General features: G+C 41.8%; 1 protein-coding gene across 1 annotated transcript; it reads right to left on the reverse strand.

Moving 5' to 3' along the window:
- Positions 1–3,391: 3,391 nt before the first annotated feature.
- LOC148998350 (uncharacterized) lies at positions 3,392–6,992 on the reverse strand. The gene is made up of 2 exons (XM_089131886.1): positions 6,588–6,992; positions 3,392–6,315 (listed from the first exon to the last, which is right to left on the reverse strand). Exon 2 carries the CDS (start codon positions 5,333–5,335, stop codon positions 3,392–3,394), a length of 1,944 nt encoding a protein of 647 aa, XP_088988012.1. The 5' UTR covers positions 5,336–6,315; positions 6,588–6,992.
- Positions 6,993–18,307: the final 11,315 nt, after the last annotated feature.

Genomic DNA, 18,307 nt, shown 5'->3' on the forward strand with positions numbered 1-18,307 from the left:
CGCTCAACTGGGTTGCCCCGGGGATGGTAAGGTGTTGTCCTTACTTTACGGATTCCTGCTATTCCACATAGTTCCTTTATCAACTTTGACTCAAAGTCGGGTCCCTGGTCACTGAGGATTTTCTCTGGAAACCCGTAGTGGATGAAGAAGTTATCCCACAGGCATTTGGCCACAGTTTGAGCCTTCTGGTTCCTAGTGGGCATTGCCACGGAATACTTGGTGAAGTGATCAGTTATCACTAAAATATCCTTAATATTGCTGCGATCAGGCTCCAGCGACAAGTAGTCTATGCAGACTAGCTCGAGAGGTCTGCTGGTTGCAATGTTCACCAAGGGTGCGGCACGCTCAGGAAGGGTCTTCCGTCTCACACAACGCTCACAGGTCTTTATCTTCTCCTCCACAGTCATTGCCATCCTTGGCCAGTAAAAACGGGACCTAGCCAGATCCAGAGTCCTTTCAATTCCGAGATGGCCCATGTCGTTGTGCAGGCTTGTCAAGACCGTCTCCCGCAGATCCACAGGTAACGCCAACTGATACAGCACATCTCCTCGATCTTGTCTCCTTCTAAACAACACACCATTCCTGAACTCCAATCTGTTCCACTCTCTCAGCCATAAGGCTATCTTTACAGGTACAAGCTTTCCTTCAGATTTTTGCCCACATTCAAGGTACTTAATGACTTCTTTGAGTTCTGGATCAGCCCTTTGACGTTCTCTCAACTCTTCTTCAGACATTTGGGAAAGGATCGGAAGGCCGTGGGTATCTTATTGCTGGAACTCCAGTGGTACTGCATTAGTATTAATACACAGTGACTCAAACACAGTGGGTTGGAAACATGACAAGTCAGGATCATCACAGTTCTGATAGACTTGGTGTCTCTCACAGAGGGCTTTCACTGCTGCTGGGAGAATTGTTGGCTGCTCCGATTCCGCTAAATGGTGAAGAGTGAATTGTTTAATTCTTTCACGCTCTTTTTGGGAGGTAAGGTCATCCACGGGCCTTCCATGAGGACGTCTGGAGAGTCCATCAGCGTCCAAGTTTTGTTTGCCTGCACGATATTGGATCTTGAAATTGAAGGTAGACAGGGCGGACAACCACCTATAACTGGTCGCGTCAAGTTTGGCAGATGTTAGGATGTAGGTGAGCGGGTTGCTGTCTGTTACTACAACAAACTCTCCTCCATACAGATAGTCACTGAATTTTTGAGTGACCGCCCACTTGAGCGCGAGGAACTCCAATTTGTGCGCAGGGTACTTTGTCTCACTTTTGGTTAGGCCCCTGCTCGCAAAAGCAATAACTCTCATTTGACCCTCCTGCTCTTGATATAGGGCAGCCCCAAGTCCTGTTATACTTGCATCAGTGGTCAACACGTATGGAAGTCTGGGATCAGCAAATCCAAGGACTGGCGCTGAAGTCAGGTTCTCTATGATGCTATCAAACGCCTGCTGGCATGCATGGGTCCACCGGTCCCCAAACTGCTCCTTGGGATCCCGGTACTGCACACTTTTCTTTGGGTCTTGCCTTTGGTTTTTCTGCAGAGGGGGATATCCAATGGTAAGGTCATTAAGAGGTCTTATGATCTTAGAGAAGTCTTTAACGAACCTTCGGTAATATCCCGCAAACCCAAGAAAACATTTGAGTTCTTTGAGATTTCTGGGCCTTGGCCAGGTCTTGAGAGCCTCAGTCTTGGCCGGATCCGTCTCGACTCCGTTCTGAGATACTATATGGCCTAGATATCGGACTGACGTCTGAAAGAACTTGCATTTTGTGGGCGAAAGTTTCAGTCCATACTCTCTCAACCGCTTCAATACTTGCAAGAGTCTGGTTTCGTGCTCCTCTAAAGTTTTAGAGAAAACTATGAGGTCGTCAACGAAGACCAACACTTCCCTCCTGTTAAGATCGCCCATGCACCGCTCCATTAGTCTTTGAAATGAGCTCGGCGCATTCGTGACCCCTTGTGGCATTCGGTTGAATTCATAGAAGCCTAAAGGACAGACGAATGCCGTTTTGTGTTTATCCGCCTCTTCCATCTCAATCTGATAGAAGCCTGATTTCAAGTCGAGAACTGAAAACCATTTGGAGCCAGTTAGAGCTGAGAAGGCTTCTTCCAAATTTGGCAGAGCGTACGCGTCCTTTATGGTCTGTGAATTCAATTTCCTAAAGTCAATGCAGAGACGTACGTCATTGTTCTTCTTCTTTACTACTACTATCGGAGAGGCAAAGGGTGATTCCGATTCTCTAATGACACCTGCATCGAGGAGTTCTTTGAGATGCCTTCTCACTGCATCGACATCTTGAGGATGGATGGGCCTAGACCTTTGCTTAAAGGGTGTGTTGTCACTGAGATTGATGTGGTGTTTCACCTTATCGGTCCGACCGTAATCCAAATCGTGCAGTGCGAATACATCTGACATGGAGCTCACTAGATCAGTTATTCTTTCCCTCCATTCACTTGATAAAGGAGAGTCACCAAAGTCAGGGACAATCTTTGCTTGTGCAGGTCTCACAACTTTACACACAGGAGAACTCACAGGGTTTCTTCCCTCAATCACACTTTGGACAGTGTGCACTTCAGCCAATACTGCTCTAGGAGGAATTGTTAAGTCAACCTGAGTCTCGTTTTTCAACACTACTGGAACCTGGATGTTGCGCTTTGGAGGTAGGGAATGCAAACAACTAGCCACTAACAGTCCGCCAGGCAAAGACGATGATGCTGATGGCTCCACGGTTACCCAAGTCTCTGACACTGGCCCGACGATATTGACACAGCCGTTTAGAACCACTGTGCTTTCAGCAGCAACCACTTCAGGCATTTCTCCTTTCACTTTCACTTGGCCTAAGACACTCACACCAGCTTGTTGCCGTCTTGCTTCTAGGATTCTTATAACAGCTCGATATCCATGGTAGCATGACTTGGCTTTGTGTGTAGTTTCTTGCAGGTAATCAGCATACAAGACATCCAGAGTGTTAGTGCCAATGAGGATCTGGGGCACATGTGTCAGGTCTGGAACTACTAAGGCCAATTTTGGAATTTCAGCTTCTGCTCCTAAGAACTCTTGAGGAAACTTCAGAGCTAATTCAACGTATCCCAGGTAAGGAACAGCCTGGCCGTTTGCCCCTTCGACTTCCAACAGGCGATTCAATGGCTGCAGGGGGTGGTGCGACAAGTAACTGTTGTAGAAGGACAGAGGGATTGTCGTGACCTGAGACCCTGTATCTAACAGGCAGTTTACTTCCTTCCCTTCGACTCGGACTTGCGCTGTGCACCTCATTCCTATTAATCCATCTGGTAGCTTCAAAGAATTTCCGGTGTCGACATTAGTCACTGGTTGCTGCTTAGGGCTTTGTTTCTGACTTCTAGTCCCCATCCGCCCTGCGACAGAGACTGATTTTAGTTTAAAGGCGCCGTCACGGTTCCATTTTGAAAGTCCCACTCAGCTTGTCTCTCCTTCAGCTTCCGCCTCTTCTCCTCAACTCTAGGTGGGTTGGGTGCGTTCTCACAATCAGCAGCTCGGTGACCATCATCTCCACAGCAAAAACAGTACCATGGTCGAGGACGATTGGATCTCATCTCAGTGTACTTCGGTCCTTCATTCTCCTTTCTGCTGACTTCACTGGACTTCGATCTGCTGAGACTACTTCCGAGGTGAGGGAATCTTACAGGTTGGTTCGTCTGTGTACTAGAGGCAGCAACCTGAACTTTAAGCTCCTTTATCTGGCTTTTCAACTCTTCAAACTCATTTGTCTCAGTACACGCCCCTTCTTTTTTCTTAGTGTCTGCTTTCATGGTGGCAATTTGCCTTTGAAGGCCGGCAATTTCTTTCCTTAAGATACTCACTTCCGACACGTCAGGATACTGGACTTTGCCTTTCTGCTTAGGTGCCTTCTGCTCTGCATTTTTAGGATCTGGGGTCTCTGCAACATCCTCTAAAAATGTGCTGAATGGGTAAACAGACTGTTGGTGCGAAGCCGTTCTCAGTTTGAGGGGAGCTGATGGATACTTGCTCACACCCAAGTGCTTCCTCATTCTCTCCTCCTTAGAGGCCTGTTTGTCCTCAGCTGTGCGAATGAGTGTTGCTAATTCAGCAAAAGGAGGTGGGTCTACCTTCCTCTTTTTAAGCTGCAGGTCAGCTATAAGGGTGTTGTCCCAACAGCCACGGCAGAACTGCTTCAACAAACATCGGTCTCGTTCACCTTCCGCAACACCTTCACGTCTGATGGTAGCACTCAGGATCACATGCAATCTGTGGAGGTAGGCAGATGATTTCTCACCGGGATTTTGCAGGGTGCTGATGAACTTAGCCAATAATTCGTCTCCATCCTCCACCGAACCATAGACGGACTCTAGCAGCTCAAGGCACTCTGACGATGGAGCTGTTGGATTCACATGTTTAATGATGTCGGAAGCTAGTGGTAACAGGCTATCTAGAATTCTCTGTGTCTTGTGTGACTCTGGAAGGCATGGATCGTTCAACAGGTAGTCAACACTTGCTCGCCAGGTGTCAAAATCAGGCTCATTGCTTGGGCGGGGGCTCCTCCCAGAGAAAGCTCTTAGGCGAAACGGAGTATTGTGTGGGGACAAGGAGTCACTCGTTCTTACAATGTGTTCCATCACCACTTTCTGGATACCTGGAGGGTGTACAGCAGTCATAGGGAGTTTCAGTGATACCGTCTCAGTAGTGCTGTCGTCGAGATCTCTTGAGCAATGCGGTGATGTAGCGCTCATGGCTTCCTTGACTGGGTTTTTGAGTTCATCATTCTTCAAAGGGCAAGTCAATGTCTCTGCAGCGAATTCCGTTCTCCGTAGAGGTAGCGATTCACACACTGGATGCTGAGGAGTGCTGGTGGCATGTGTCGGAAAACTCGATTTACCAGGATGGTGCTCTATTTCAGGCTCTGTTCTGGACGACGCGTCAACTGGAGTTCTAATCTCACTTATCTTATTCAATTCTCGTTGGAGCACGTCCTGAAGGGATTCTCCACTGGCATTCGCTATTGCCTGTAACTTCGCCAAATATCCTGCGGTGGCGCTAGTAGCGGTAGGGGTGTATACGCTACTCAAGGCGCGCACATGAAACACTGTGTCCGCATCAGTGGGACTTACGATGGTTGCGGGTAGCTGAGGCTTGAGGTTGGACATGGCGGAATTGGATGAGAACTCTATTACTGCATAATGATGAAACTCAGAGCATGCGTCATCAATTAGTACGTTTTGTCGAATAGAGCCAAACTTCTGCAAATAAGCCTCAAGAGCCTCATCTAGTTCAGTTAGTGTTATGCCACTGACAATTACTGCATTTTGCACATTGACATTTTCTCGTTCTACAACATCCATTTTGTCTGATTCACTGTATGCGCTATTTAAATTGATTATTCACCTCAGCAGAAACTGCGTCCTCTCTCCTGGCTGGCTCGCCAAACTGTAGCGTGTGACACGTGTTTAGCGCGTCTTACTAGCGTAACATTCAATAAGGCCAAATAATCAGAAGAAAGGTGCGACTACTGGAGAGAGGAAGACAGCACAACAGGTGAGTGAACAATCAATACAAAGACTTCTTTATGATTCAGATTGGGTTTTGTATTAAGCGGAAATATACTTTTACATAAAATGTGTGAATTACAAAGATAACAAATCAAATATGGTAAATGACAATATTCACACTCTTGTTTTTTTCCAGATACGTGGACTCAGTTTTGGACAGTATTGAACCAGACTCTCACATATTGATGAAAAACAATAAAAGAAATAAAATAAACCTCTGTGTCAAATTCCTTGTAATACAATAAAAGTAAATAACAATGGATAATGCTTCCACACAAAGTATTGCAATCAGTAGTTCAAATACTTCAAAATCAAATCAAATGAACAATCAGTTTGATTCAGTTCACAGAATGAAATTCAGAAATTTCACTTTTAGTTGCAAACAAATTACTTTCTCTTTAAACTTAATAGTCTGTCCAATGTGAATCAGAGACTCAAGATTTGACAATCAGATTCGGTTAACCAGAGTTCGTAACTCGGTCGATGGGTTCAGAGAACTGTTGATTCTTTTAGAATGAATCAGAATCACAATCAATGTCTTTTGTTGGAAAATCAAAAGGAAAAATAGAAAGCAAGATGATCTCAATGAGTCCAAGTCCCGTTTTGTCCAATAGTAAAAGAAAGAATTCTCCTACCAGTTTGATGGCTCAAAAAACACAGTTCAACAAAAAATATGGTTCCGGTGGCTCGCCATTTACAATCTGCACCTCGTGCGTCCAGCACGAATCAGGGAATCATCACAGAAGAACTTGAATCTCACAAAAAAACCCAGCCTTGTAAAACACAAGGCAGAACAATAATTAATCCACAGTTAAACAATATCATCGTCAAAACACATGTATGCACTTCAATCAACACATTAAACATAACACTTTAACACTTAATAGCGTACTTCATTAGCTCATTAGCATTCTCACACGTGCGTCAGCTTTAGCCCATGTGCTATCCACTTCGGCTCGCACAGTCTATATGACACTGTTTTGAATCTCAGATTCGCAGCACATTTTTATATAAATGTCAAGTTAATGCTTGGGTTTTAACTCACCAAGGCGATGAATTTATATATATTTCCTACAAGGAAGTTAATTTGTGGCACATTGATGTTCCATCCATCTGCATCGATCTGTTTCACTAGCCTCCGTCTCATCCGCATCTTACTCTGGCATCAGCTCCTTCATATTATAGCATCAGTTCAGAAATCCTGTTTTCTGTTGTATTTGATCACTTTTCTCTGAGTTAATCACATGAAGGGGTCTTGAAGATCGCTCCGTGTAGCTGCCTCATCTCACTCGCCCGCTAGTACAGATGGGCGGGGCTTAGCGCACTCCCGCACTTCCTCTGCTGCTAGCTCTTAAAGAGCCCATCACCTCATTTGATATGTGATTTCTTTGTTTCTTTCTTACTTATTTTCTGCTTTCATATTATTTTTTTAGTAGCCTGGATTACCCGGGTTACACTCTGACCATAAGAACATCAACAAGGAACTGGGATGCCGTATGACAACGAACCCACAAAGACTGCATAGAAGAGGAGACTTAAAAAGGGAACAAATCAAGAGGGGACAGGTGGATCAACTCAAACACTAATCAGGTAACGGGGGGTAGGGATCAACAATCACAACAGCACATGGCAAAACATGACAAACACCCATGTGCAACACAAGACAGGACAGGCATGTGACATAACCCCCTCCCTACGGAGCGGCTACCAGACGCTCCATCAGGCTAGGGCGGGGCAGGAAGGAAACATCAGGGCGGAATGGAAGGGACTGATCGGAGGGACTAAAGGGATAGACCAGGGAGGGACGGGAGGGATATCGGGCCGCCAGGGCGAAACAGAGAGTCCATAGGGCGGTGAGGGAGATACACAGAGTCCATCGGGCAAACAAGGAGAAACACAGAGTCCATCGGGTGGCCAGGGCGGTGAAGACCCCTCGGGCGGCCAGGGCGGTGAAGACCCCTCGGGCGGCCAGGGCGGTGAAGACCTCTCGGACGACCAGGGCGGTGAAGACCTCTCGGGCGGCCAGGGCAGTGAAGACCCCTCGGGTGGCCAGGGCGGTGAAGACCCCTCGGGCGGCCAGGGCGGTGAAGACCCCTCGGGCGGCCAGGGCTGTGAAGACCTCTCGGGCGGCCAGGGCGGTGAAGACCCCTCGGGTGGCCAGGGCGGTGAAGCCCTCTCAGGAACAGACACCGGCTCGAGAACAGACACCGGCTCGGGAACAGACACCGGCTCGGGAACAGACACTAGAACGGAAACAGTCACAAAGACAGACACAAACACAGACACAAACACTGGGTCCGGAACCGACATGAGCTCTGGCTCAGGAACAGGCACTGGCTCTGCCTCCGGCTCAGGAACAGGCACTGGCTCTGCCTCCGGCTCAGGAACAGGCACTGGCTCTGCCTCCGGCTCAGGAACAGGCACTGGCTCTGCCTCCGGCTCAGGAACCGGCACTGGCTCTGCCTCCGGCTCAGGAACCGGCACTGGCTCTGCCTCCGGCTCAGGAACCGGCACTGGCTCTGCCTCTGGAATAGGCATAGCAGAAACCGGCCTCTCCAAGATCCAAGTCAGATGCTCCAGATAGTCCGTCACAACTTTGGCGGCCACGCCAAAGGGGATCTCTGGCATTGTCTTAGACTGGACAGATGGGCCGTGAGCAGTCTCTTGCTGGGCAGACGGGACTTGAGCAGTCTCTCGCTGGGCAGACGGGATGTGAGCAGTCTCTAGCTGGGCAGACGGGACGTGAGCAGTCTCTCGCTGGGCAGACGGGAGGTGAGCAGTCTCTCGCTGGGCAGACGGGTGTCTCCTCCTCCTTCGTCCATGACGGCGAGAAGCCGGCCCAGAACTGCCTTCCACCGGTCCAGGATCGAAGGGGGGCCAGGATGGAGAGTGATGTTGACCCTCCTCTCGACCACCTCCTCCTCCTTTACAACCTCCCCGGGTCCCACGAAAAATTACCTGGCGGGTCCCCCGAAAATCTCTCCTCCCCTGCTCCTTGGCTGGGGAAGAGAAGTCTGAAAACCCCCCGCTGGAACCCAGGTTTGGCGAAGTTCTTCTGACCCCGCCGTTTGGAGAGAATTGGGTTGATCCAAATGTGGAAACGATGTAGTCTGGGCAATCCAAGTCGTCGTCGTCCATATACCTCCAGCAAAAATCCTCCATGCTGCTGAGTTCTCAAAGGGTCGGTTCGTTCTGTCACGGAAGAGAACTCAAGTGCAAAACAAGGAGGATTTATTAACAAAAACAAAACAAACACAAATCAAAAACCCACAAGGGGGGAAAACACAATAAATGAACATGAAACCAACATAGACTCTGACCATAAGAACATCAACAAGGAACTGGGATGCCGTATGACAACGAACCGACAAAGACTGCATAGAAGAGGAGACGCAACTCAAACACTAATCAGGTAACGGGGGGAGGGATCAACAATCACAACAGCACATGGCACAACATGACAAACACCCATGTGCAACACAAGACAGGACAGGCATGTGACAATACCATCACGATTGAAAAAGTGACATTGATTTCCTACAACAGTTCAATAAACAGTTAAGATTAAGTCACTTACTGTTTATAAGCAATATTGGGTGTTTTTGTTCCATTTCAGCAGCGAAAATAGTTCCAAAGAAAAGTCACAGCAGAACCACGACGCATCTCACAGGAACTCATCCTGTTTTCATTACTGAATGATTCAGCATTTTGAACGAATCGGTTGAGTCAAGGATTCAATGACCCATTCATAAACATCAACTGTCTCATTCTTGAATGAATCAACCGTTTGAACGAATCGTTTGAATTAATGAATCAATAACTCACTCATTTATACGGCCGCCTGCCGCCACCTATTGGCAGTTTAGTGTTATGTTTATAAGTAGCCTAGTATAATTCTTTTCAATATTTCTTATTTGCACATTTAAATCAATTTCATAACATTATTTTATGAAATTGTAATTTTTCAGTGTAAATGATTTAATTTCATCAGCCCTACCTAGGGTAACAATATGCTTCATCTTTCATTTTAAATTCCTAAATTTGATCAATAAATTCAATTATTTAGAATAATAAGACACTATAGGGCATTTAATAATATTGGTGGATGGGGATGCCCTTAAAGGTGCATATATTACAATTTGCCTTTTTAAATATCAAAGCTGATTGAACACTGATGAGAATATTGCTTCAGAATAAAAAATAAATACATTTTAAAAATCCGGACAAGCAACTTTTTTACTCGGACAAGTGATTGACAGATTTACTTACTTGTCCGGAGGACAAGCACGTGAAAAGGCTTAAGGGGATAGTTTACTTTGAAATTAATTTTTGATATGTTTTAGCTTAACTCAAGGGCATCCAAGATGTAGGTGTCTTTGTTTCCACAGTAGTTTCAATTTTGATATTTTTAGGTTTGACTATCCCTTTAATGTCGAGCCCTGAATAATTTCCTACCCATCCCTTGCTGCCACTGAAAAAAAAAAGTTTTTTAGGTGGCCTGCCGCCACCTATTGGCAGTTTAGTGTTATGTTTATAAGTAGCCTAGTATAATTCTTTTCAATATTTCTTATTTGCACATTTAAATCAATTTCATAACATTATTTTATGAAATTTTAATTTTTCAGTGTAAATGATTTAATTTCATCAGCCCTACCTAGGGTAACAGTATGCTTCATCTTTCATTTTAAATTCCTAAATTTGATCAATAAATTCAATTATTTAGAATAATAAGACACTATATAGGGCATTTAATAATATTGGTGGATGGGGATGCCCTTAAAGGTGCATATATTACAATTTGCCTTTTTAAATATCAAAGCTGATTGAACACTGATGAGAATATTGCTTCAGAATAAAAAATAAATACATTTTAAAAATCCGGACAAGCAACTTTTTTACTCGGACAAGTGATTGACAGATTTACTTACTTGTCCGGAGGACAAGCACGTGAAAAGGCTTAAGGGGATAGTTCACTTTGAAATTAATTTTTGATATGTTTTAGCTTAACTCAAGGGCATCCAAGATGTAGGTGTCTTTGTTTCCACAGTAGTTTCAATTTTGATATTTTTAGGTTTGACTATCCCTTTAATGTCGAGCCCTGAATAATTTCCTACCCATCCCTTGCTGCCACTGAAAAAAAAAAGTTTTTTAGGTGGCCTGCCGCCACCTATTGGCAGTTTAGTGTTATGTTTATAAGTAGCCTAGTATAATTCTTTTCAATATTTCTTATTTGCACATTTAAATCAATTTCATAACATTATTTTATGAAATTTTAATTTTTCAGTGTAAATGATTTAATTTCATCAGCCCTACCTAGGGTAACAGTATGCTTCATCTTTCATTTTAAATTCCTAAATTTGATCAATAAATTCAATTATTTAGAATAATAAGACACTATATAGGGCATTTAATAATATTGGTGGATGGGGATGCCCTTAAAGGTGCATATATTACAATTTGCCTTTTTAAATATCAAAGCTGATTGAACACTGATGAGAATATTGCTTCAGAATAAAAAATAAATACATTTTAAAAATCCGGACAAGCAACTTTTTTACTCGGACAAGTGATTGACAGATTTACTTACTTGTCCGGAGGACAAGCACGTGAAAAGGCTTAAGGGGATAGTTCACTTTGAAATTAATTTTTGATATGTTTTAGCTTAACTCAAGGGCATCCAAGATGTAGGTGTCTTTGTTTCCACAGTAGTTTCAATTTTGATATTTTTAGGTTTGACTATCCCTTTAATGTCGAGCCCTGAATAATTTCCTACCCATCCCTTGCTGCCACTGAAAAAAAAAAGTTTTTTAGGTGGCCTGCCGCCACCTATTGGCAGTTTAGTGTTATGTTTATAAGTAGCCTAGTATAATTCTTTTCAATATTTCTTATTTGCACATTTAAATCAATTTCATAACATTATTTTATGAAATTTTAATTTTTCAGTGTAAATGATTTAATTTCATCAGCCCTACCTAGGGTAACAGTATGCTTCATCTTTCATTTTAAATTCCTAAATTTGATCAATAAATTCAATTATTTAGAATAATAAGACACTATATAGGGCATTTAATAATATTGGTGGATGGGGATGCCCTTAAAGGTGCATATATTACAATTTGCCTTTTTAAATATCAAAGCTGATTGAACACTGATGAGAATATTGCTTCAGAATAAAAAATAAATACATTTTAAAAATCCGGACAAGCAACTTTTTTACTCGGACAAGTGATTGACAGATTTACTTACTTGTCCGGAGGACAAGCACGTGAAAAGGCTTAAGGGGATAGTTCACTTTGAAATTAATTTTTGATATGTTTTAGCTTAACTCAAGGGCATCCAAGATGTAGGTGTCTTTGTTTCCACAGTAGTTTCAATTTTGATATTTTTAGGTTTGACTATACCTTTAATGTCGAGCCCTGAATAATTTCCTACCCATTGCTGCCACTGAAAAAAAAAACAAAAACAAAAAAAAAATTCCCTACCGACCCATGACCTCAACTGACAACCAACCGGAACCAAACTTTTTTTTTTTTTTGGCCCAAACAATGTTGGAATTTAAAATGTTTAAAATTTAGTGTACTATGAATGATAACTTGTTTATTTATTAAAAATATGGCCTGTTTTTAATGTAATAAACCCTTTAAATTTTTATTTTGAGCTCATTTGTATTATTATTAATGTTATTATTATTAATAATAATTGTACACACAAATCTAATTTAATTGCAATTACAATATGTATAATTTTATTTATTATTATTTATTGCAAAACAGTGCAGCCCTTTTCTACGTCTCTATCCATGATATTGATCCATAACAAAAGGATGATTGGATGAGGGATGGATGTATGGATATCTGTCTATACAGATGCACAAACAACATCAAACTATACAAATAAAATAGTACTGAATTGTGTGTGTTACACACAAGTGTTACAACTAACCCCTCTGTCTGTTACAATTAACCCCGCATATGGGGTAAGTTGTAACATTTGCACTTTCAGTCCAACTGTACGAAAATGGTAGGTCCTAGAAAAAAACTTTAAGTGTTCATTTGTAGCAGATATGTGTATCTTGCTTGTGTAAAAAAAATAATCTAACCTAATTATTTTTTAATTAATTGAGCCAAAACCAAAATGCATTAGGTTGTGCCCCGCTCTCCCCTACATATACAAATTCAGGTCCAAAATGTTGACACAAAAACACAAAATAGCATAAGTACGTGGATATAAAGCCACCGCTGGCATTTGACAAAACTAAAACATTACATATGAAATTATACATGCAAATACATTTAAAATGATTAAGTCTTAGCCAACTTACAGGTTGTGGCCCAATAACTGCTGCCTCTGGTTTTAAAGTTGGAACTGCTTCACGTTTTAGTAACAGTTTCTTGTTGAATCCGGTGTTGAATTCGTGGAGATTCTGGAAGCTGTCTTCCGTAAATGTGCAGCACAGAGAGCTAAATTACGATCGTCATTTTCAGGAACATAATCAAACATAAATTGTATCCATTGTTGACGAAGTACAGCGTCTGTGGGAAGCTCGAACACAGAAGACCTGACAGCTGGGTGAACACAACACCACACTCGAGTCGAGCCACAGAAATATGGCATGCCCTTTTTTGCATTTTCCATTTGGTTTTGGAGGGTTGATGCAAATCTATGGGTTAGTGACATCTAAAACCCACCTGTAGTCCCAATCGAGTCGTTTTTGTAGGCATTCAACTTCCTGATTTTTAAAAGACGATATCTCTGCTAGGGGTTTCATCAAGTAGTCGACTAGTCGACTGTCACAACCGCTAGTTGGCGCTGTTGGCCTTAGTCGACAAGTCGGAAACAAAATGATGACATATATATAGATTAGGGGTGGGCCGTTATCGGCGTTAACGTGCTGCGTTAACGTGAGACTCTTGTCGGGCGATAAAAAAATATTGCCGTTAATCTATTCTCACCTTATGGACAAGGATGTTTTTCATCATAAATCTCCATTAAAATTATTTTTGATAATTAAAAAAGATGTTATAGTAAACTACAACCTATGCAAATAAGTAGAATGCTAAAAAATGTCAGAAACATCAATATTGGCTATTTTAACTTTAAGAATCTAAGTGTAATCTAGGTGACAATGAAAATCACACGGTTGACACAAGTAACCTAGTTGACTGGACATACTGTTAACCATGGACAACATTTTATTTATGAGACAGAATTGAATTAGCAAAGTTGCTTTAGGTAATAACCTCTTTTATTTTAAATGTAGAATTATTAAACTGTACAGAAATGCACATAATTCCACAGAGAATACATGGATTCTGACACATGCTCTTTTGAAGTGCTATTTTATCTTTTTAGTTTCTTGCGAAATTTATCAGATTTTCTTTTTTTGCTTTTCAAGCAAGTCTCTCAGTTTCTGTATTTCTCTATGTAATTTTGAGTTTCAAATATAAGTTATTTATTTAAATACTTAAAATATATTAATTCATTCGTGTCCACGAAATGTTGGTCAACTATGTTACAAACAAAACCTCCCCCAGCAACTCAAAAATGGTTTGTCCCAAGACCATGTGACCAGCACTATGTGATGTCACACCATGTGAGGTGCACTCTGGGAACAGCCTATTTGTTCAGAAATTTCTTTCTGTGTCTTACCCTCTTAGGGCTCAGTGCTCTACCCTGCCATAGAGCACTGATGTAACTTAGTTGAAAGATAGTTGACCATAACATAGTTGACCATAACTTAGTTGACAATTTCCATATTTTTTCCCCATAACAGAAATGGTGGACCTAGCCTAGCTAACCACATGTTATTTTTTTTAAGCAGGTTAATGTAAGAATTCAACAAAAAATTTCGTTATAATAAATAAAACTGTTTAGCCATGACAATGTACATAACATAGTTGACGGTTAATAATACGGCCGTTGACAATATGCTTTTCTACATCAAATATTGAAAAAACTGATAGGAGAATCACCATGGTGTGTTTGAAATGGCCTCCACAGAGAAAATGACATCACATGGTGCTGGTCACATGGTCTTGGGACAAACCATTTTTGAGTTGCTGGGGGAGGTTTTGTTTGTAACATAGTTGACCAACATTTTGTGGACACGAATAAATTAATATATTTTAAGTTTTTAAATAAATAACTTATATTTGAAACTATTATTTTCCTTTAATATTAAGACTTTTGTAAAAGAATGCAAAAAGAATTGATTTATTTATTGATTTTAATGGATATTTTTGGACCCTCATCTTTCTCACATTGAAATCGGACATGGACAACACTGTACATTTAGGGCCATATTGACACATTTTAAGTAAAATGAAGAATATATTGCACATATTGTCTGTGTGATGTTATTTCAGGAAGCAAGTTTACACATAAAATGCAATTTGTTTGAAGAAATTTGATTGTATAAGTATATTTAACATCAGTGGACATGCAGTGTACCCTAAATTATAGAATCACCCAACTTAGTCCAGTATTCAGGCGCTGTTTGACAGGCTTCTAGTGCCTGTGAGCATCGGGGGTGCCACGCGCTCAGGAAAGCGCACGTTAGAACCGCGCGTGAATTAAATGTTTAACCGGCAAGGCTTATGTAAATAATGAACTTTTGTGAATTGTCCCGTTACTCCTTAACGTGTGATGTGTAGGCTATGTCGCATTGTACAGTTGAGACAGGGGCGCCAGAACTGATAGAATGCACTGTAACACGATACTACCATATTTCTTCAAAAGCAGATCGTGGAGACATTTCAGAGACTAAAGAGAAAATAAAAGTGCTTCTTGCTAGTGCAGACCATGTATCAGTTACAGTGAATATTTGGTCAGACAGGAGAATGCATGGCTTTTTGGGCAACATCTGAGGGAGTTCAGCTAAAATCATACTTGCTTGCCTGAAACAGATTCAAAGGAACTCGCATAGGAGAACAGATATCAGAAGCATTTGATTTCATATGTGATGAATCAAAAACTTTATTTGTGACAATGCCGCCAATATGAAGTGAGCATTTAAGGCCCGTTCACACCAAGCATGATAACTATAAAGATAATGGTAAAGGTAAATATGCGTCCACACCAACGACCGATAACAATTATTTTAAGCACGCACACGCCCGCGGTGCAGTTTCAAAATAGCGAAAATGGATGACTTGCTGCTGCTGCTTTACGTTACAAACAAATATCAAAAGAAAAACAGCCGCTTTTGGGCTTTTCGGAGTGCAACTAAACAGTAAATATAGCAAGTCTAGCGTAATATCTAACAGTGAATTTAGCTGACTGTTACGCCCTTAATCGGGAGCAACAATGAAGGAGGGAGCAAACGATCACGGTCACAATAATCTCTTTATTGACACATTCTTCATAACAAAGTCTGACTCGAAAATTCTCTCAGTACGCCGCAACACCGATAGCCTACCTGAGGTAATGTGTTACACTATGCTAAACTGCATAATCTCATTGTGAATACTTCTCACCGTTTATTCCCAGGATACGACCGATTCCTTTCCATATATCCATCTTTTGTAATGTATCCTTGAAAAGGGGGTTTGACTTGTCAAACAGTGGGGGATTTTTTTTTTTTTTTTTTTTTTGTACCTTGACGATTAACTTCTCTGCAATGTCATCATTTTAAATGTGCAAGACCTTTAAATTAGAATGGATTCTGATTGGTTGTCAGTGTTTTATTGTTGGACAGCTGGAAAAAAATCGTTCTGAAAGTGATCCCAACGATATCGTTCCTCATATCTTTATCTTTATAGTTGTATCTTTATAGTTGTGGTGTGAACTCTGTTATTCTTTACAGTTTTTCTCAATTGTTTATGTCACGGGTAACAAAATTGCTTAGCGATCGGAACCCTCCTGAGAGTCGCAGGTTTCCTAGGGGAACGGATTGTGTGAAACACGCCACTGTGGTTCCGGGCGTGATGGAAACATGCCCTCTCTGATTAGCACTAATGCACTGCAGGTGCGAGAGAGAGAGAAGCGGCGCTCACACAAATTTCCTGTTTGGTGAGCCAAGATAAAAAAGGGCCATCACAGAAAAAGTAGAGACGACTTGTGAATCCTTACCTGTTATGCTTACTATCTGAGTCTGGAAGTCTGGGGGAAAGTAAGCTTTTTAACTACTGTTTCATTACTATTCATCGACGAGAGTACTTTGTACTGTGAAGACTCCTTACCGGTTACACTTATTGTCTGAGTTACTAAGTTGCAGCACCGCTGGCGAACGGAGACCCGAAGCCGCCGTCTGAGAGGCACGGTGATGGCCGATCTGTGTTCGACCGTAGTCGAAGGATACCTGGAGGATGGTGAAGTCGATTCAATTGGCGCTCCTCGCTATGTTGTTCAATAAAGATTGTCACTCCTTTGAAACTTACCTCTGTCTCCGTGGTCCTCTGTTGTGTGCCTGTGGTGCCGGCTCCTCTCGGTGGTGACTCAGTTAGAGGGGGGTGGTTGGTCATCCGAATATCTACGTCCCCCCTCCCCCCCTCGACCTGTGACATTTACACACAAATTATGGTACTTGAGACACAATGATCACAACATGTAACTCATTCATCAACCCCCTGAAGCAATTCTGCTAAACTACAAGCACAATTCCTGCTTTACACTCAAATTGCAGTTCTGAAACACACTTTTTTTTCAAAGCACTACACACAAATTCTCTGCATTTGGCACAATTTTCATGCAGAAATTCTCTTTGTTTTCACGAGGAACACACTGCCATCCAAATATTCACATTGACTCGTCACATGGGCAAACACCCATCACACAGTTTTACAATTAGCAATCAGAGCTTTAGGTTAAACTACCAAAACCGAAGAGAGGATGCAGCATAGATATTTATTTATTTATTTTACTGTAACAGCATACACATTTTTTTCTGTTGTTTTGTATGTAGACCACTGTATGTGCAATTTTGTGTTGGTTGGGGTGTATGAAATGTGCGATCTATCTCCCATTGTTTTTGTGGGAAAAATAAAATATATTTGTTACCGTGTATTTGTGTGTTCTGGGTGTAAAAACAATATTCTCAAATATTTTAAAACTCACTTATGTATGTAATGTCTGTAAGTGTAACATTGAACAAAAAAGGCCCAAGTCATTATGATGAATGGAGAAGAAGTGTTTTCCATTGAGCACATCGGTGTTCAACTGGTTCTTATAAATGTCTATTCATATGATGGTTTGTGTGTGTCATTTGAAAACAAAATAACATTTTGAGAATATATCATTGTGTTGAATGTAATGTTTCAATTTGAACTAGAATTGAGGGGTTTTGCCGAGTGTGTGTGTTTTTAGATTTGTGTGTAGAGTTCTGAGAGTATGAGGCATACTTGCAGGAAATGTATGTAAACAATCGAGAAATACTGTAATATGGAGAACGATTTTTAGAATATCTTTATCGTTATCTTTATAGTTATCGTACTTGGTGTGAATGGGCCTTTACAGTGTGTTTTCCAAAAAAGCAAGATGGTGAAGTAACTGATGATGACAATCTGGATGATGCAGAGTTGTGGGAAGACCTCCCCAGAGGTGAATGGGTGAATGTGGACCGCATGATCAACAGAGGAAGTCCGAAACGTCAGCATTGCTTTGCCCGTACTCTGCAGTTAACTGTTGGTGATGGTCTCAAGGATGCCCAAATCATGAACAGTACCTTTGCAAAATGCTCCAAAAATGAGCACTCTCCTGCATACATCAAGCACCTAGATGCATCTGAAGATAGGTTTGGGCAGCGAGGGATATCTGCTTCTGTGAATT

This window comes from Pimephales promelas, chromosome 1 (assembly GCF_988280905.1).
Source record: "Pimephales promelas chromosome 1, fPimPro1.hap1.1, whole genome shotgun sequence".
Lineage (NCBI taxonomy): Eukaryota > Metazoa > Chordata > Actinopteri > Cypriniformes > Leuciscidae > Pimephales > Pimephales promelas.